Source organism: Anabrus simplex, chromosome X, assembly GCF_040414725.1.
Source record: "Anabrus simplex isolate iqAnaSimp1 chromosome X, ASM4041472v1, whole genome shotgun sequence".
Taxonomy (NCBI): domain Eukaryota; kingdom Metazoa; phylum Arthropoda; class Insecta; order Orthoptera; family Tettigoniidae; genus Anabrus; species Anabrus simplex.
In genome coordinates, this window is record NC_090279.1 from 196312195 (window position 1) to 196334501 (window position 22307).

Consider the following 22307-nt stretch of genomic DNA (forward strand, 5'->3'; position numbering starts at 1 on the left):
AATTAAGATGTAACAGAATAATATTATAAGAAGAATTAGTAGTTACGGAATATTGAATAAGTATACAATTTTTTTGTATAACTTTCAATTTGAGTAAGAGAAGCTGGCAGCGCTGGTTGTGCACATGGGAAACCAGTGACTATATCGTTGAAGACAGTCATAATTGTTGCTACAGCTGGCTTGGAAACCTGGAGTACAGTGGGGAAGTGTGTGCTGAAGGACTGTAATTCATGAATGAGGTTGAATGTGCGAGATCGATATTTGCTGTATACTGGGTTCAAAATCACTGTAACTATATACTTCGTCTACATCATCATTGTCCGACTTGTTCGATATATCGTCCAGACAGTCTGCACTAAGTCTTTTACTGGTCGATTTACTCGTAACGACTTAAAAAAGAAAATGAATCTCACAGCACTGCACACTTACATAAACAATCCGTGCGTGAGATAGACAATGACTTTGTCACCCTACAAAGCACTCTTGACGTACCCATATGGGGTCGTGCCAAAACAGGAATTGAGAAATGGAAGGTGGACTATGCACGTACTTTAAATAGACGACCAGCAGATGGCAGGAAGAGACTTTATACATCTTTGAAACACATACTTACTGCGCACCCAAATGGGTTCGCACAGTTCTCGATTTAGAACGAACGTACGACCCCATATGGGGACATGAAGTTCAAAAACTTGGCTACTCTCACGTACCCATATGGGGTCGTATGGCACTCAACGTGTTAAATAAAATAGTTATTAACATGAAATTTGGACATGAGCCATCTGCTATCTGTTATTATAGGCTACATGATCCCGTTGTCCGTTAGTCGATATCTCGTCTGGATACAAGTAACTAATCTCATTTTGTTCCGTATTGAAGATAACAGTAAGTAAAATTCTTTCAAGAATAAAATTTACTGTGTCTACCTATTCAATACAATTATATTCTGTAGTGATTAAATCCTACATAATTACAAACACTAATTAGGAACATGCTTCGCCCTAGTTTTGGGCATCTTCAGCCTAATAAGATTATAAGAATATAATTGTACTGAATAGGTGGACACAGTAAATTTTATTCTTGAAATAATTTTACTTATCTCATCTAGAAGCGGAAGTATAAAAAAACTTCCAGATGATACTCTCTGTCTCGTGGGCCACGCGCTTTGTGACGTCGTAGTCATGTCTTAGCAGGCTGCCACAAGCTTGCTCGCCAGAAGCGTTGTATCAAGGCTCACAAGGATGAAGCAAACCGCGCGATCGCCAGTTCGATCCCGGGCAGTTCCTGTTCCAATATTTATGTATCTTACCGTCCAGTACTGGCAGTGAATGAAACATCTCCATTCAATAATTTATTCAATTGAAGCACTTTTTCTTGAACAAGAGGTCCACTTAACGGAGTACTTTTTTGCCTCTCTTGTTAAAACCATAAATAAAGTACTTAGCCAAGTTTATATTGAATTTTGACACTTTTGATGTTTGGCAGGTTTTAAAGATATCTGCTGACGATGCTGTACAAAACTGTTTGATTTTTAGAACAGTTTTCTTCCAGTCGGAAATCGTAGCTTTTCCAACCCCAAACTCAACAGATAATCTTGATGAATTGTCACCCTTATCCAACCGTTTCAGCACTTAGTTTTTCTTGAAGAGTACAAGACCTGTGCTTTCGTTTGCTTGCCATTTTCAAGCCTTAACTTGCCTGCCATCAAATGTAATCACAGTATAGTGCTGCTGTATTCCACCTTGTTTCCTTTACATGTTCTATTTATTTGTGCTTTTATTCTGCCAGAGTTGGTAATGGAATCTGATTATCATCATTGATGGGAATGATGTCACATTCCATTTTACGTTGGTCAGTAGGAATTGAAGTAGCTGGTTCAGCAGTGGAGAATGGCGAGTGCTGGTCTTTATTATGTCAGAAAAGTAAATGTACTTCTGGAAGGGGGGGGGGGGGCTGGTGGGTTCCTCAACATTGCTGTTGGGTAGCATGGTGTTAACTTTTGGCTGCCATGTCTGCTTTTTGTTGAGGTATTATTATTTTTTAATTTTATTATTAATGTGTAATTGACTAACCCCTTTTCCTTTCAGATATTCAATCTCACCCGATTGAAGAAGGCACGTACGCAGAAGCCGAGGCCGAAGAAGACTGCGCTCTCACTGAAGGAGAGACAGGAGTTAGGACTGTGCCGACCAAATCGAAAAGCAATGAAATACACAGATTTCCTTCCTCTACATGAACTATGGAAGAGTTATTTCAGTAGCTACCTTGATATTGAAGGACTTGAGAGCCACGGGTTGGTAGAAGCGACTTAAAAATAAGTTTCATTGTTGAATGGGTTAATCTGCTGAGCCATATTTCATAGTCTCCTCCATAGTAGGCCAGGTTTGTGTTCAGTGTCTCTCCATCTTGCTGGTCTTTGTTTCAACAGTCACAGAGTCAGGCAAGCAGAACATCTCAAGAGAAGAAAATGCATTTTGTATACCCGGTGTAAATATAAGTTACAGCCAAATATCCGGGACACATTCCTCACACGTACAAGAAGAAAACTGGTTATAACGACTTTTTTTTTTTTTGTACAGTTTGCTTTACGTCGCACCGACACAGATAGGTCTTATGGGGACGATGGGATAGGAAAGGGCCAGGATTGGGAAGGACGAGGCCATGGCCTTAAATAAGGAACAACCCCACCATTTGTCTAGTGTAAAAATGGGACACCATGGAAAACCATCTTCAGGACTGCCGACAGTGGGGTTCAAACCCGCTATCTCCTGGATGCAAGTTCACAGCTGCGAGCCCCTAACCACACGGCCAAGTCGCCTGATTAACGACCCCTAAGGGTCTGCCAACTAACGGTCGTTATAGGTAATAGTTGCTCAAACCGGTGTTCTTTGTTGCTAAAAATGTCATATCTCTAAGTTAAAATTTACAGAATTAAGTTAAAACTTTGAGAAACATGCATGAGATGAGTACTATATTTGTGGAGTGGGACTGAGAGGAATTTTACACAGTCCATACTGCAATAATATATCAGCAAAATATACAGTAATAAGTGAGCAAGGAAATAGCAACAGTAACATCGCACACGGTCTAGGCTAATAAGTGAGATGTTATCTCTGTTTTTCCAAATTTTAGAAATCGTTGAATGTGATACTCCCATTTCCTTTGCGATGCTGATGTTTGTTTCCTCATCTTGTAATCGCTACATTCTGTGGGACTTTTTTCCAGAATTAAACACTTTCCCTTTCTTTTGTGACCTCTTCGCAGCGATGCTTCCTGTGACTAACACATTGCGGATGGGATGCTCATCACACTGCTCAACCACTGCGCCCGGCCATTTTCTGTGAAACTTATTGCTACAGCGCATGCACTTAACCTTGTACTGATTACGAAGAAGTTTACTGGAGACCTTTCGTAAGAATCGTAGTAATGTTTCCTGGTGTGATAGGCTGTTTGATGTTCGAACTCATTTTCTTACTCTACGTAGTAGAGGAACACACAGGAACAGAACGTACCAGTATGCCACATGAAATGTTCAAAATACCGTCTGTAGTTAGTGGGATGTGAAAACAATAACATTGTTGATCATACTTTGGTGTTGCTGTGCTGTATGTCGTGGCCTGCTAGCAGCGAGTGTTCACCGACTGATGACCTTTTTGCTTGTCCCAGCTGGCTGTGCCTGTTGTGCTCCTTCAGTGGGGTAGCGATACTGCATTTGGATCCACAATACCGTCCTGGACACTACTCATTAGTCAATTGCAAAATCTTATTCTTGCAATGAAATCTATAGTGGAAAACACAGACCTTGGAGGAGTCACATGCAGGAATTGCAGTGAAAGAACCAGATACGAAAACAACAGCTCTGAGGAATATCCTGCAGTTACTTTTTATTTCACAACAGATTGTACAAGTTTGCTATTGTTAGTTCAAATGTTTTAAACCATTAAAATTGTAAAGGTGTATATGGATCTATTTGCCAGCTTTTGATTTATCCCTTTGATGCCTGCTTGGTGATAATGATTGTTAAGGCATCAAGTCTATATGGCTTGGCACCGTGGTTTGCTAGTTCAATTCCCATATGTTTGAATGATATTCACCATCAGAATGTTGGCTAGCTGGGCAGGAGAGGTGGTGGCATACTATTTCTAATCCCCTAGATTGCGTTCCAAAACCCTGGATTCAGTTCCAAACCTTTCCGCAGTGTTCATATGGAGCTGTTGATGGCGATTCGTCCGTCTGTCGGATAGGGATGTAAAGCCTTGAGTAGAGATCCCTTTGTGCTGTTCGACAGGAGTAGGCTATGTGACAGCACCAGGTTTTCATCCTCTCCTTTCATGCAATCACAATATTATGTTATCGACATCAAGAAGAGCATTTGGTTGTAAAACTTACTACGCAGATTCATCTCGCTACATACCTGACCTCGTAGAGAAACGGGATAAGGTTTAGACATGTAAACTTCTGATAGTATATGTCCGAGTTAACATAAATTTTTATCTTAAAATTGTATTTTTTCTTTTTCTATTGGACTCTGTTTATTATCTAATTTTCTTCATCCAGTCCCGAAACTCACCACTTGTTATTATCCCAGCTACATTTATGATAAATATTCAATTTTAGGATTATAACAAATGGACACATTTTTGAAACTCAACTTAGTTCTGAAATTTTAAATTTAGGGGGTTAATTGTATGAGGAATAGTTCTGACCCACCAAAGAAAGGGGCGGGAAATTAAGACTCCCTAGGCTTCACAAACCTCGTACTACCTCGGTTGACAGCGAGGAGAAAATGGTAGTGGTGATTGGTGTTTCAAGAGGCAGTTCTGCAGGATTATGAACATATTTAGATAGAAGAGGAGTTTAGTTCAAGTAACTGGAAGCAGTATGAGGCACTTCTGGGCTTCGAGATTGTGACACATCTCAATAAGTTGTAAGCCTCTTTGGAGATTTGGTTCTGATTCCCAAGCAAAGTTACATTCAGTTTCATCGCTAGTGTATGCCACTTAACCATAACTCATCCAGAATTATCAAACACTAGCTATAAACATACATATGCACGTAATATTAATTAAATATTGGATGTACTCCAATGCAGAGGTCTGTAGGATATTATCTTCTTTTTTCTTGTTCTTCTTTCTTTGTGGCAGCATGTTAGCATAAAAAGGGCATAAGAGTCATTCCATAAATTATTATGATAATCAAAGCCCATTTATCAGATAGTGTTGGAGATGACCAATCTTTGATTCTACATCTTCCACCTGGAGGTGATGCCTGTTGCTTCCATTTGTTTCCCTATATTACTATTTCCTGGTGAATTATGTGAAAATTTTGGTATCAAAAAATAATGAAAAATTACTCTGTAACTTTGGTCGCCATGTCAAAATGAATGAATGTAAAATTGGTCCTTGATTAATATTATACATCAGAATGGTACTTGAAGGTCTTGGGTCCAAGTTACTCATGTCAGCTGTTTCATTTCTGGGGCCTCGAACCTACTACGCTGATGTAGCAGGGGGAGGGGTGATACTCCCAAGTGGTGCGTCCCAGGTGGCGGGTAGGGGGGAAATAAAATACCTCTCACGGACCAAACACACAACCCCCTGTGGGTGGGGGATGCAGATGAAGACTACACCCATGGTATCCCCTGCCTGTCGTAAGAGGCGACTAAAAGGGGTGACCAAGGGATGATTCATTTATAACCATGAGACTACTTGTAATTAGTACCATCACGGAGGGAACACCATGGGTCGCATTAACTTGCACGTAGTACCCCTATATTAGGTATGCAATAGGTTTGTGATAAATAGCGACAGTGTGTGAATCAGGAGGAGGGTCCTACAGTACCTGTGATTCGTACCCCTATATGAGTAACACCATGGGATGAGCGACACCATGGTTCTGCCTTACCTATGCTCCGTTCCCACTATGCGAGTATTTCCACGGGATAGTATGAGTCCCTGTGGTTAGTCCACTTATGTGAGGAACGCCTTAGGTTTGCGTTTCCTTTATAGGTTTGCGTTGCCTGTAAACAGCGCCGCAATGTGCGAAACACCATAGGTCTGTGTTACATGTGCGCATTACACTACCTGTGAATAGTACCATAATATGTGGAATACCGCGAGTCTCCGCTAATTTTCATTAGTACCGCAACATTGCACACAGCATGGTTCTACTTTCCTAGCGATAAATACCATTATGAGGGGCTGATGACCTGGATTTTGGACCCGTTTCTACTATACAAATAATTGATTCCGCATCATGCTATAGAAGCAGTCCCTAGGTTAGTAATACTATTGTTTTGTGCCAGCTTCTGTGCATGTGTTGGTCGGATCCACTGATCGTTTTTAATTCATATCCATCCATTCATTCTTCGTCCTCATGCTTTGAATTCTGGTCAGTGGAGGATTTTGGAATTTTAAGTTGTCATTTCATTTCGTCTCATTTCGTACCATTAGGGGCCGATGACCTCGATGTTAGGCCCCTTTAAACAACAAACATCAAGCATCAATCATTTCTGGGGCACTTGAGTCGCTCTTGTACTGAGAAGACTCGCTACTTGAATTTCAGTCTTCGGACTCTTCGTATGAGAAATCGCTTTCATCTACATCTGTGGAGTACAAAATTGAAGCAATCCCATGTTCACTGACTCTCTTCATAAAAATCGTGTTGCAAAATACTTATATAAATTGCAAAAAGCTTGTCTCAAAACTTGCGCCCCATGCCAACTGAACACGATAGCCTCTCACAGCTTGTAAAAAGGTGGCAGGGAGATAATGCAACGCTATTTGAAGATTCCCCTTTCAGACAACTGTAATTGCTGTTTACTGCCATCTATTGAGTTTTTTTTTATTACTATGTGCACTGGTGACACTGGATCTCTGGCCCTTTAATATCTTAAATTCCATCAATATGTCATTGCCAGGAGATCCTGTAGATTTGTCTGGCTGCCTGTTTTTGCTGTTACTCAGTATCACCCAGGAGGCACGTGTAGGGCAATTATTGGTTAAACCTATGGATGTGAGCAACTCTACCCTATAATTGGAACCCAGAATACCTTGGCATCATCTTCGACTGTACACTATCCTTCAAACACCACCACCTGAACTTGGTACAAAAGTTGAAGTCTTGAAACAACATCCTCCATAAAGTGTGTGGAACTACTTGGGGATCATCAGCAACCACTGTGTGATCTTCAGCCTTGGGTTTGGTGTATTCAAGTGAGTATTGTGCACCTGTTTGGTAAAACAGTCATCATACAAGGCTTGTTGACACCCAGCTTAATACCACAATGAGCATCATATCTGGCAATCACATCTGTTCCAGGTCATTGGCTTCCACTGCTAACTGGTATAATGCCACCTGATCTACGCCGATCTAATGCCCTTATGAAGAAATTCCATAAGATCTCGAGAAATCCTAGTCTACCCCTGCATAATGACCTGCCACTTTTGAATCTTGATCGACTAAAATCATACCATCCAGCTCTGCGTGATGGTGCTGACATGGATGCTAAGGATTTTAAATCTCTGGAGTGAGCGAAAAGGTCGATGGAAAGCGGTAACAGATGTGCGCCTGCATGCCTTGTTCTCAGGTCCCAAACTTCCAAGTGGATCCCACCTATCACGCAAGACCTGGACTGCCCTAAATAGAATAAGAACAGGACATGGTCGGTGCAGAGCCGGTCTCCATAAGTGGAAAAAGCTACCTAATCTAGTCTGCGACAGCGGAGCTCCACATCAGACTATTATCATATCGTCAGGGAATACAAGATTCAAGCCTATCACAGTGATGCTGACTTCCTGCCGGTAACTCCAGATGCTGTATGCTGGATTGAAGAATTAGATATTCAATTGTGAAGCACAAATTACTTTCTCATCTGTAAATATGTGTATATATTACTGATATTGTCTGCATAAGCCATACGCTAAATAATAATATTAAATTCCACTTGTGGGCATCCTGTTACGTGATTTAATACATTAAATTCTGCCCTCTGAGTTAACACTGCACTTCACTCAAAGGAAACCTATCTCTGATAGCAATACCTGAGCTCGATAGCTGCAGTCGCTCAAGTGCGGCCAGTATCCAGTATTCGGGAGATAGTGGGTTCGAACCCCATTTTCGGCAGCCCTGAAGATGGTTTTCCATGGTTTCCCATTTTCACACCATGCAAATGCAGGGGCTATACCTTAATTAAGGCCATGGCTGCTTCCTTCTCACTCCTAGCCCCTTCCTGTCCCATCATTCCTGTAAGACCTATCCCTGGTGGTACAGCGTAAAGCAACTTGGTAAAAAAAAAAAACAAAAAAAAAACCCAAAACAATAATTGAGGGGGGAAAAACAACTTCTGTCTCATTTTCTCTTATAGTTTTTGCTCTGAACTCTTGTTTCAGCTTTACTCCAGAGCCTGACAATAAGCACTGGGATGATGTGACACGGTTGCTGCTGAAGGCAGACTATCACGGGTGTATATTGACTGTGAAAAAATCAAGATGCAGTAGTTTGGTTGGAAAATCTGGTATCATCGTATTTGATACCAAAAACACCTTCAAGCTGCTGGGTGAAGACAATGTTCTAAGAAGTGAGTTGTAATTTCATGCGTTTCTTTTATTTGCACTTAAAATGTTGATTCCTTGGCAGTAGTATAGCACAATGCTGACAGAAGTGTAGCACCATCCCGACAGAGTGCACTCCACTAGGCATGGAGAATGGAGCTCTTTTGTTCGTATCCACAATGCTGCCACCTATTCACATAAATCCTAGGGAAAGGTGAGCATACCAAGAAGTAGGTGGTTTGGTGAGTGACAAGATCATTGGTCTTGACTGGTTAGCCCAGAGGTGCTCAGCCGGGCTGCCTTGACATAAATGTGGGCAGCTTACGTAACAAGAATGCGTCACAGTGAAGCGAGAGAGCGGACACAATTTGCAGGGGAGGGAGCATTGACGTTCAAACTCTCCTCCACTACTCAGCGAGATGCTGATTGGGGTACATTATTAAAAATATAACTAAATAATCGCAACAAAAATAGAAACCCTGACCTATTGAAGATATTCCGGATTGATTTATACTGCGCTCAGTATAAACAGTTTTATTTTCTTATACGTATTTATTCATTCAAAGAAAACTGACACGTTATAATTTTTTGTTACAATCTACAAAGGTGTAGGGTTTAAGCGTACAAGCTACGATTTACAGTTCCTTGGATGCACATGGCGGTAGTTCCATTTTAAAAAAAAGTAAAATTCCTTTGTTCATTAAGCAACAAGTAATACAATTGCATAATTCAACAAGTTTCCTGTTTGATTTTGCACAGTATTGTAGGGTTGTGTGACTTTCTCTGTTCACTGAATTTCTGGAAATAGTATTAAAAATTTAACAGGAGTCTGATGATAATAGCTAGTCTCTAAATGGTGATAGGGAGTTTCATCATGAGTGAAGACATAGATAGTTACTATCCAAGATTAAGGTACAACAATGTAAATATATCTACCAGATAGATGTATAGTATGCCTTTAGATAAACTACCTAACTGATGTTATTCCTGGTAAGCATGATTGGATTGCGCAGGAGTTTATCAGCTAATTTAAACCCAAACAACCACAAGCTAAAGCACCTCTGAAAATTTAATAGTGACAGTTGTAAATTAATTACGTACATTATAAAATATTTGAGGTTCTAGGTCTAACTGTTTATTGTATCCATCTAAAATCCATAAACTGCAATGAACGTAAATAACTTAATTCTTACAACGTAAAATGAAAATGACGCGGATTTCTGTCCTCTTTCTTTCATTATTTTTCTACCTCCATTTCAAACTTGGGTATCACCGCAGTGATCGAGAGTGACTGCGAGAACTTCGCCCAACCTTCACGGCCTGTGCCATAGCCACGACATCACTGTGGCTGTTAACATACGCTCAGCGCCTACCAGCCCGCCCACTTCCAGTGCTGGGTGCCCGTGGGACAGAATGCCCAGCGTGAGCACCTCTGGGTTGGACAATTGGTCTGGACAAATCAACTAGTCTGGATTGATTAGACGATTGGTCTGGACTGACCACTTTTGTACGTCAAGCAAAGGGGGTTAGACTGCTAATATCACCTGGGAGCACAACCTGTATAACCTACTGTTTAGGAGTTCTTACTATGATGTAGTTGGCAGTGACATGCATCTACATAAGTATTGAATTGTGGGAGTGACATCCTATTGAAGGACTCAGCTGATAGCGCCCTTCATCGGCCTACTTTCCAGAGTAGTTTCATTATCTTTTACTATAAAAGTAAAGTAACTATTTAGTGCTAGGTGCCAGCAGTGGCCATGAACACTTCTATCTCTTCTATTTATAAGATTCCACATCCCAAGTGTCAAGATAAAGTTTTGGAACAGTGTTTCACTTCTACTGGGAATTTCAGAGGGGGAGAAGTCAATTTGTCATACAATGTCAGCATTTAACACTTGGAGATGGCCAAATTTGAATGTGCTACCCTCCAGACATTGCAGGTTTTTAATGTATTGAAAAAAGATCATACTTTTGCAAACACAAAAATGAGTTTTTTTAATCATAATAGTACAGTATATTATTTTATATAAATTTATGAACATAGTAAGTTTTACAAATAAGAGAATAATTGACACAGCTATGGATGCCAGTCAGGTTAATATTTTGAAATTTGACAATTAATGAGGTGGTGGTGGTGATTATTGTTTTAACCTTTCAAGCAGTAATTACAGAATTAATAGTCATAGCCGCCTGGCTTCCTAAGTGGCCATGACAGAATATTCCGTTATCACATTGTAAATGTCTTTCTGTGATGGGTATGATGACTTATTCCGTTGTAGGATTTGAGATCGCTCTCCTTTGTGCGTGTATATTAGTTTCGAGCTTTGCCTACAGCAGCACTCTCCTAAAACCACGTGACTGGGCAAAATGCTTTCTTTCCGCGCCCAGCTGGCAGCCAGCCAGTGCCGGCCACTAGGCTGCTGAGGGTGGTAGATGGTGCATTATGGCAGGTACAAGTGGAGCTCCAAAACGTCTGCGAGAAGAAGAACTGTTTTGATTTATTACACTATGACAATTCGGAGTGTGATGCGTCATCTGATAGTGAGTCTAATGTTGAAATGTCAGGAGATAACAAGTGCAATGGTGAAAGCGACTCAAGTGAACATGACGGTAGCACTAGCGGTGATATTCAGCTTGGTGTATGGACAGAGGAAGCATTTGAACGGCTGAGATTTACATTTATGGAGCAACCTGGACTAAATGTACAAACTAAAGACGTAAATAATCCGTTAAAGTATTTTCAGTTGTTTATCATTCCTGAATGAGGGGAACTAATAAGTACAGAAACCAACCGGTATGCTCAACAGTTTTTGGAAAGCACACCAACCTTGAAACTATGTTCAAGAATGAATCAGTGGACTGACAAGAATAAAGAGAAATTATGACTTTACTTGCATTCTTTCTCTTTCAAGGCATTCATCAGCTACCTAACAACAAGAGCTACATTTCTCGTAGACTGATATTACGGACCCCAATATTTTTGGAGCTGTTCTATGAAAGAAGATTTCATCTCCTTCTCAAATTCTTACACTTTGTCGATAATGAAGCATACGATGAAGCCAAATGTGGTCCGAAGAAACTCTACAAATTGAAACCTATTCTAGACCACTTTAATAGCAGATTCCAAAGTGTATACACACCCAAAAGTGATGCGTCTGTAGATGAGTCTTGGAAAGTTTTCATACTTTCTAAGCGCTCAAGATTCGGTATCAAATCATTTGAACTGTGTGTATCTTGTTTGGTTACTTATAGAATTTCTTGGTGTATATAGAAAAAAAACCCCAGTTTGAAGACTCTCTGAAAAATGAACCGTATGGTTCGAAAGTTGTTTTGCAACTCATGGCATCATTTCTAAACAAAGGGTATCACGTAACAATGGATATCTAATTCTCGAGCCCAGATTTGTACAACAAGTTGTGTGATTAGGAGACAGACGCAGTGGGTACGTTGTGTCAAAATAGACAGAGCGTTCCGTCGGAAATCACAAACAGCACCCTCAGAAAGGGAGAAAAAGTGGCAATTTATAACGGGAAACTTGTGATAATGAAGTGGAAGGATAAAAAGGATGTGTGCCTCATAAGCACTACACATGATGATACCATGGTGTCTTGTAGGAAGAGAGGGAAAGAAACCACAAAGCCAAAGTTAGCTATTGACTACAACTGTCAGATTGGCATAGTTGACCTGAGTGATGCATATCTCGTGAGCTATTGAAGTACTCGTAAAGGACTGAAGAAGTACTACCAGAAGCACATCTGCCATATGCTGCCTAAGTGCCTACTTGTACAAGAAGTCAGGTCAGGATACCCAATTAGAATTCCAGATGAGAGTTATTGAGAACATCATAATGAAGTACAATAGGCATTAAAGACCGCAACCAGGCAGACCTTTGAAGACTCCTCCCCCAACAAGAATCTATGCCCCTCATACATTGTTGCAACAGCACACAAGGAAAACCCTACTCAGCAGTGTGTTGTGTGTTACCGAATGGAACAGAGACGTGAAGATTGCAAAGTAGCCCTGTGTGCCGCACCTTGCTTCCAGCGCTACCAAACAGTTGTGGACTTCTGAGGACTACTTTTACAGAAGTGGAAGCAATGCTTCAAGATTGATGAATAGAGATAAAGTATGTAAAGTAGAGAATAAGTGTTTTGGTTGTAATACCTAAGACAATTTCTTTTATCCTATAAGTGAATGTTATTTGAAGAGGAGTTAGTAATGTAGTGCCCTAGCTGAACTTTACTAGGGAGGATTCCTTGGAAATGTAATCATTTTTGGTAAGTTGGTAATGAGTGTGTATTTTTAAAATCTGATAAATTACTGGACTACACAAGAGTATCACAATGTTGAAAAAGAGAGAGGTTCCATCTATTCAGTACACTGATATACAGTTGCACAAACTTATGTTACAACATGTTTAATTCGGGACCGGTTTCAACATATATTTGGTGCCATCATCAACTGATTGGAAAAACAGGGCAAGAAGTATACAATTATCAACACACAAAAAACACATTAAAGGATAACTGTAAAACATATAACACTTTCATGAAGAAGTGATCCATTGAATTTCATATAGCTTTTACACTCTTGCTGTGAGTGTTAAAAGAACTGAAGGATATAAGTAAAATGTAACACTTTTCTACGAAGATAAAATATTTTTGAGATCGTAAGCAATGTGACAGTCTTGCGCACTCCTGCTGTGAGCGTTGAAGTCAATATATTAGATCTTGAGGTTAAAAAGGATCTTCAAGGATGCAGCTTATTTACACTTGTTGCTAGGCAAGGAATAACATGCTTTTGTTTTTGGTACTTCTGAAGGTGGATAGTGATGTATATAAAAACTCCTAGAGTATATTGTAGGATATGAACTCACCAGTTTTAATGTGGATTCATGGGATTTATAGAAAAAGTGAAATAATTTAGAAATAAAAACAGGAAAAAAATGGCAAGATAAGTTACTCTATAAGGCTCACCTAATTTAGCTTGTTGTGAAGTTTAAGAGGAAGTAAGAACAGAAATTGATTCACTTTAGAAAACTCCCCTTACTCCCTTACCCCCTCCTTCCCCTACCTCTGCTCAATTTCAAATACAAAACCTACTTATAGAGACACCGTCAGCTCTCCATTAACCTTTTCAATGCCGAGTTTTAATGACCAGGCGAGTCCTCTAGGCTGTTTTTTTTTTTTTTTTTAAAGGAAGAAGCACTTTTACAGATACATATTTACTGATACAATAAATTAATGGAATGCATATCGTCCCCTTAGCCCCGCAGCCCAATACGTGGTTGGGGATGAATTGAGATTATATTTTATACCATATTTTTACGGCCGGATGCCCTTCCCGATGCAAATCTCAGTTGAGAAGATAATGAATATGAAATGAATGCTGGTGAATGAAACTGGGTAAGGAAGTGGATGGAATCGACTGTGGTTTATGAATAGGAACTGTCCAGGCATTTGGTTGGGTGTACAAAAGGGAAACCACAAAAAAAAAAAAAAAAAAAAATCTCAGGACAGTTGATGGTGGGGTTTGAACCCACTCGCCTGCCGTATGCAGAGTTTGCCTCCACAGCCATAGCATGTTAACACGCACAGCTACTCCGTTTGGTGACATTATTACTGAAATATAATATAAAATTGTTGATCAGAGAACTGGTATTATCAAAATCATTTACATTTGGGGAAAAAATAGTTTATGTGAGGAAGGGGTGACAATTCTGCATGAGATTCATCATTATTACTTTGTCTCACAATTTCTTGTAGTTCAGTATCGCCACTTAGATATTCTCAATCTTCATTACCAAAATATAGCTCTGCAGAATCACTATTTATGAGGAAACATTCAATTTCTTCGTCAACAAGAGATGAATGTATACTTAGAGACGCCACGATGGCTACATGTTAGCGGGAAAGATGTTCACTCCAACGAAGCTGAAATAACACCAGATACTATTATTGGAGTGGTATATCTGCCGTACAGAACTTCTTTGAGCATTTCAAAGTATGACACTACATCGGGTTCAGTTGTGAGATGGATGAAGTATACACTCCACCAAAACATATATTTATGGGTTTGGCAGTTTATGGGTTAATAGTATCAGTAAATACTGTATGTACCTGTAAAAGTGCTTCTTCCTTAAAAAACCCATCCCAGAGCGCTCGCCTGATCATCAAAACTCGGTAGTGAAAAGGTTAAGAAGACAAATTGGAACAAATATTATTTACAGGATGAAGGGTAAGGGATTGGAAAAATACATCAAGGGAAATGTTTGATAAATTTCCAAGTTCTTTGAAAACGTTAAGGAAAAGCTACGTAAACAATTTATATGGAATCTGTCACCTGGGCGACAGCCCTAAATGCAGATTATTGATTGATTGATTTTGATGCTGTAAGAACGAAAAAGTGAATAAGATTTCCAAGCCTTCTCTACTCTTAGACTTCTTTTTACAGTACCCAGGATGAAGATATGTTAGGGAACAAGAGCCTGAAGTTCATACAATGTATAGTTTGTTGACAGAAAAAGGAAGATATTATTAAATTTTCCTCTTCTTTTCAGCGATTCCAAAGCCGGGAACTGTGTTCTGCTTCAAGATGGAAGGCTATACATTCACAGTCCTTGGCAGCCACTTCTGTATCAGGCCAAGTGATCGCAGTTCCAAGAAGATAAAGAGCTTAATGAACCCTGATCTTTAACGGGGAAATACACACAGCTTGTAATTCTAGAGTTCTTATTCCCTTCAGGGGAAGTAGTCATAGATAAGGACTGCAGAAAATAACCAGAATATTTAAACTTTGTCTACAGCTTTACTCTGTGAATGTCTACATGGAAATGATAAAACCTCATTCATATTGGTAAGATATGTCCTTAATTTTACTCAAGATAATTAGCATGTCTTGAAATCAGAGCCTGTATTGTATTGTTAAAGGACTTCACTCATTTCAAGGAAGAGGATTAGAGTTGATTCAAAATGTCCCTGCTGTAATATAGAACATTTTCACTGAAAATGTCATTCCCCCCACTTACTGTGTACTATGGACCACGTTAAGCATCTTTCATTTCTGGTTCTTCTCAGCCCAATGTTTCTTAATCCTTTTGGAATGGGCTTGTGTATTTTCTTGCAACAAGGTGTTGCCGGTCCATTTCCTGTTCGTATGATTTTGGTTGATTGTTTGATCCCTGAATCCTTTAATTTTGTTAATGGTCATCCTATAATAGTGACTATTATGTACTGCATCCTGTTGTATGTTCTCCTTCTTCATGTCCTCATTGACTCCTTTAACTTCTTGACCGGGCGTGATCAGTTAACTAATAATGTTATTTAATTTTTGTCCCACTACTTTTTTTTTTTACAGTTTTCAGAGACACCGAGGTGCCGGAATTTTGTCTCGCAGGAGATCTTTTACGTGCCAGTAAATCTACTGACACGAGGCTGAAGTATTTGAGCACGTTCAGATACCACCGCAGTGAGTCAGGTTCAAACCTGCCGAGTTGGGGTGAGAAGGTCAGCGCCTGAACCCTCTGAGCCACTCAGCCCAGCACGAGTTAATTTGTCTACCAATAGTTGTTACTCAATCGGGTAATGATGAGCTAATTCATCTAGAGCCTTCAAAAACTGTTATCTGCTGGGTGGGGTGTGTTATCTTGTTTCTTTTTGTTGTTGAGTATAGTTCTAAGATCTCTTTATAGATGTCAGTGGGCTCCAGACTTGCTGTGTGCCAATATTTCATTACATTTTCTTCTGTACATAATTGCTAAGCATGCTTGTTTGGATGATGAAACTATTCTTCATCTCATTGATTCAGATAACGAATTAGATGACAGCTCTTTGGATAGAGAAGATAACACAAGTGGTAAAACTCACAGTGAGCTTGCATATGTACCATTATAAATAGAGACTCGTTGAAGAATAATGATATAGTGTAATAACAACATACTGTCCGGCTCCATGCCTAATGGTTAGTGTGCTGGCCTTTGGTCCAGAGGGTCCCAGGTTCAATTCCCAGGGATTGGTTAATTCTAATGGCTCATGGGCTGGGTGTATGTGCCGTATTCAACATAGGCAGGGCCCCATCCTCACAGACGCGCAACTCGAAAGACCTGCTCCAGACCTCTTAGGAGGTCACACAGCATTATCATCATTATAATGTACTTCGTTGCAACAGTGACATCATTGTTACTTAGTGGCAGATGTAGTATTCCCCTATTTACTCGCGTATTAGACCCCCCTTTTTCCCCCCACTTTTACAGCCAAGAAAAGTAAAGGGGGGTCCAATATGTGATAACCTCAAATTTTGTGCAGTGAACACATTACTTCTAGGCTATAAAGAGCTATAAATTGTACATGTAAACATTCTATTCTACACTGTTCTTTAACAAACCTACGAATATATTTGAGTTATACTGGCTATTTTCGTTGGAAGGCAGTGTTTCTAAATGTAAAAAGTCAATAAATGGTTTACACTACTTTTACATAGGTCTACATATAAAGTAAATATAATCCATTTTAGTTACTCATATCACATCGTTTGTTTCGTCTCATTAAATTCCTCTGATGGGGTCGACGTCAGGAAGTGCATATGGTTGTAAAAGCTCGCTACACAGATTCATCTCACTTCATACTCAACCCCGTAGAGAAAAGGGATAAGGGTATTGTATTATCATATTATGCAGTATTGATACAAAATAATTTAGTGGCCAGTGATTTGTCTCTGTCAGTTGAGCAGTAGGCCTACCACACAGTAAACCTGATCACTGCTTTCATTTTAATTGTCTAGTGCTGCTAACTTCCCTGCTACCGGCGTGTCATCATTCCAAGTGACATCATCTTCACTCCCATCTCTTCAGCCGTGTACTGCTATCGAGACTGAGAGCATTCGAGGTCCCATCTTTTTGAACCTTTTAAAAATAGTTTTGTTCCCGACTATAGAGTCCAAACTGTTTGAAGCTATTCCGAAATGGTCTCTGGAGATGGTCTCTGATATTCCCAGCTGGTGTATGTGTAGCAGAAGCCACTCCTTCTGAATGTAGACGTGTTGTTGAAAGCATGCCAAACCACCAGCTGATAACTAGCGCATGTTACGAGTTGTATTCCAAATGTAATACATAGTGACTGGAAGGATTCTTTTGATAACTACGGCTGTTGAAAGTCAGGCCCTTATTTTTAAGTGTATTTCATGCTTGTTCTCTACATTCATCACATCAGGATTTACCTAAACGACTGTAAATGAGATGAAAGAGACCCCATTGTTTAGGTTAGGTAGGGTAGTACCAAAAGTTCCACGCAGAAAGAATAAAAATAAATAGCAGGAAAGTTTGCCGCATTTATGGATATCTACAGGTGTGGCGGTAATGCGTTTTATTTTGTACGTTCGTTGTCTCCCATTTTTTATTATTGCATACCCTAACATGTTTTGTTTTTCATCTCTGACAATCGTTGAAAGTAAGTGGGGACATTAAAAAATCAGTATTATTATTATTATTATTTGTTAGATACATTGGCGAGTAAAACAATTGTGATTGGATTGTTTTTATCATGTTTTAAACCTACTTCTCTCTAAAAAAAAAACCTATATTGGCCTGAGTTATAAGATATTAAACAATCACTTTGTTAATGATCTTGCCTGCATATATTAAGTGAATTGCATGTACCATTTTTACCGTAAATCAACCTTCGTGCCATTTGTAAATCCCTGGCAGTACAGTACTGGGAATCGAACTCAGCTCCCGAGAACAGCAGCCACAGTAATTGTGCTAACCATTACGATGGCAGACGTTCTTAACTACTAAACACAGAGATATATACATGACTGATGTGTACTTGCAATGCGTGGGTCAGACAGGAAACTATTCACCTATTTGTGCGATGTCATCAGAGCTGCAGTAGGCCTACGCTACGGAGGCGGACATTTCTTAACTACGAAACACAGATGTACCGCATGACTTCGACTTGTGTTTTCATTACAAGTGATTACTTTCATTTTGACTGTATTTAATTCAATTATTAAATGTTAAGCAATTAATTTATTGAAACCACCTATTCAATACTAGTAAAGTCTTTAGGACTATAACATTATCATTATATTAAGTTTAAGTATGGTACATGTTTTGCCTGTCATTGCAGGCTTCGTCAGCCATGAATTCTGACTCCAAGTCAGAGCTCTGAGTGGATGCTTACTAGGATTATTGTAAAACAATATTTTTTATAACAGTTTGCACTGGAGTACAAGAACATTAGGTCACATTGGAGCGAACAAGCTGTTCTTGTTTAAAAATTCAAATGTGACATTCAACATAAGTTCACATCCAATGGAAATAATATTAACTGTCACTCTCATGTGCTGTTAATGAGATCGGCATGATACAAGTGGGATTTAAAACATCTGTACATTTTTACAGTCTATTAGGAGATTAACTTGTACTAGAATTATTCTTAAAGACTTTTTTTTTTTTACACAATTTACACTAATATATACAACATATGGTACAATTTGGAAATGAACTTGCTGATCCCATATAAGCTAAATGTGTGTGATCTCCCACCAATGTAAAAAGAAATGTTTAAATATTATGATCCAGTAGACTACAATTGCCATTCCAGCATCGGCATTATGTGTGTTGATATTTTGTATTATCTCCATATGACGTTGACATGAGTAGGATGTCCCATTGAAGCTTTAGGATGGGATCAGCAAGTTCATTTCCAAATTGTACCATATGTTGTATATATTAGTGTAACTTGTGTAAAAAAAATAGTCTTTAAGAATAGGTCTAGTACAAGTAAATCCCCTGAGAGACTGTAAAAATGTACAGATGTTTAAAATCCCACTTGTATCATGCCGTTCTCATTACCGGCACATGAGAGTTGACAGTTAATATTATTTCCATTGGATGTGAACTCATGTTGGATGTCACATTTGAACTTTTAAACAAGAACAGCTTGTTCACTCCAATATGACCTAATGTTCTTATACTCAATTGCAAATTGTTATAAAAAACATTGTTTTAGAATAATCCTAGTAAGCATCCACTCAGAGCTCTGACTTGGAGTCAGAATTCATGGCTGACGATGCCTGGAATGACAGGCGAAACATGTATTGTACTTAAACTTAATATAATGACAATGTTATAGTCCTAAAGACTTTACTAGTATTGAATAGGTGGTGTGTTTTCATTGCATGGATCGTACGGACAGAACTATTCACAAATTTGTGTGATGTCATCAGAGCTGCGTAAGGCTTGTAGTCGCTTCAAAGCGGAATAGTTTTTCTTCTCTGATGAATGACATTAGGGGGTCTTTTATGAAAGTGGTTTTTTTTTTCATTTCATTTTCTTCAATTCGAAAAGCCAAGGCGGGTCTGATATGCGAGGGGTCTAATACATGAGTAATACGGTATAATGTAGTTGCATGAAGTCAAATCAAATATTGAATTATCTTTTAAATAACCAAATGCAAATCAAAGGGAACCATTTTTCCCTTTGCGAAAATCAAATGATCATACCGTATTTATGCTAATAATCCCTGCATATTTTTTTTAAAAAATTTGAGGCACGAAATTGGGGTGCAGGTTTTATTTGCGTCAAGGTTGGTAACCCGCTCGTGCTCACCTAGTTTTCGATGTGGGGTTTACAGTTATGCTTTGTGTAACCGCAGATGGAAGAAAACTGCCCTCATCTGTCATATATAAACGGAAAACAATCCAGACTTTTAATTTAAAACTGTGTTTACATTTAAAAAAATAGTATTTTACAAAGTAATTTCAATTTGAAATTAATACAAGAAACTACAACCACGTCTACCAGCTAATTATAAGTATAGCTACGTTTTCTGACGAGTGCTTGTCCTCACTCCTAAGTACTTCAAGAAGTTTGTTGTCTTATCTTTTCATATAAGATTAACAACTTCAACAGACAAGCAACTTTGGATTTTACCTCATCTTTAACCAAATGAACATAACAACCGTCGAAGGGACATAATGCCACAAGCTCTACTCAACCTCGCACATTTTTCTTTCGACTTTTAATACAAGAAGCTACAACCACGTCTACCAGCTAATTATAAAAATAGCTACGTTCCTGACGAGTACTTGTCTTCGCTTCTAGGTTCTTCAAGAAAATTGTCTTATCTTTTCATATAAAATTAATAACTTCAACTTTGGATTTAAATTTAACTACCACTAAGAGTGACTTTTATCCTAAATATTAAGCTATTTTAAGCTCCTTACGCCATCTCCAGAATAAGGCACCATATTTACCAGATTTCATTTCAACGCAGCAATTTACATATTCTTTTTGAACTTTTAACTAACTACTTGTTACCACGTTTAAAAAACAAGACATTCATAAAGATCTACAATGGGGATTGATTATAAGACTTTGTCAGAAGAGTATTATAACTACTGTATTCTACTTGCTAGTCATTTTATATACATTTGTACCTAAAACAGTATCCTCTTATTTATATTTTAGACCTTTGTTAAAAACTACGTATAAGAACAATCACGATCCTGATCTATCTTTCAGGTATGAGTTTTTAGGCTGATGATGCTCTCTTAATGGGTGAAACATGTCCTTATATCTAATATGTTTAAGAACTATTTCTTAAATTTAAATAAAAAACATATATGTATTGAACAGGTGGAATTTATAATCTAGGATTGTTGTTTGACTTGAAGTACATTTCAATACGGACCATAACATGAGATTTGTAACATGTAATGTCAGCAATGTTGTTTGACATTTACATTGAAGAAGCATTAAAAGAATACCAGGTAAGGAATATTGCATGATTAACATTAACGGAAGGCTGTACAACACCATATGATATTGCACTGGTTACAGAAACTGAACGCGAAATGGAAATCAGTTCAGAACTATTAAACAACTTGCTTAAGGAAAAATGTAAACTGAAAATAAATAAAAATAAAACAAAAGTGATGAAATGTACCACAAATGGAGCAGTAGAATGTGAGTAGTCAGGTTGGGTGGGGAAGAGCTGCCAGAGATGAAAAATGTTCCTTACCTTGGCAGGCAGCTTAATTTAATTTGATGGAAGGAGCAAAAAGGAGATGCCCCCTGTAAGGACGAAGAATACACCCATGATATCTTCTGCCTGTTGTGAGGGGTGACCAAGGAATGATGGAACTGGAACCATGAGATTACTTGTGATTAGTACCATTAAGTGAGGAACACCATGGGTCGACATTATTGGGATTAGTAGCATTGTTTGCATTCTACCGAGGCAGGGGAGCAGCCACGCGTCATCAGAGACTGGTGTCTGTGTGGGAGGTGCTGCCGTGCATCGCACTGAATTGCATTGGTTCCCCTGTGTTCAGAATGGGTCTGCGTTACCTATGATTGGTACCACTACGTGAGGAACACCATGGGTCTGTGTTACCTATGAGTTGTACCACTATATGAGGAGCACCTTGGGTCTCCGTTGCCTGGGATTGGTATCGCTATGTAAGCAACACCGTGACTATATGTGGCCTGTGATTAGTTCCACCAGGTGAGGAACACCATGGGTGTGTGTTACCTGTAAGTGGTGCCATTATGTGTGACATACCATGGATCTACATTACCTGTGATTAGTACCACCGTGCAAGGAACACCATGAGTCTGTTACCTGTGGTTAAAATCACTATAGGAGGAACACCCTGGTTCTGCTTGACCAGTGATTAGTACAATTATGAGGGGCCGGTAACCTGAATTTTAGACCCCTTTGGACAAGGAGCATCATCTCAGAATACGAG

General features: G+C 39.0%; 1 protein-coding gene across 2 annotated transcripts in view; it reads left to right on the forward strand.

The window, feature by feature from the left end:
• Pop4 (ribonuclease P/MRP subunit POP4) overlaps window positions 1-18644 on the forward strand; it is a 33217-nt gene extending 14573 nt beyond the window's left edge. The window contains exons 3-6 of one of the 2 annotated variants that reach the window (XR_010861631.2): window positions 2088-2293; window positions 8391-8578; window positions 15115-15410; window positions 15912-18644. Coding sequence is in view for 1 of the 2 variants with exons in the window: in XM_067158562.2 (XP_067014663.2) it covers window positions 2088-2293; window positions 8391-8578; window positions 15115-15251 (531 nt within the window). In the remaining variant the exon portion in view is untranslated. Of the gene's footprint in view, window positions 1-2087; window positions 2294-8390; window positions 8579-15114; window positions 15532-15911 lie in introns of those variants that run through there. The other variant, XM_067158562.2, reaches the window with a different exon arrangement.
• The last annotated feature ends 3663 nt before the right edge of the window (window positions 18645-22307 follow it).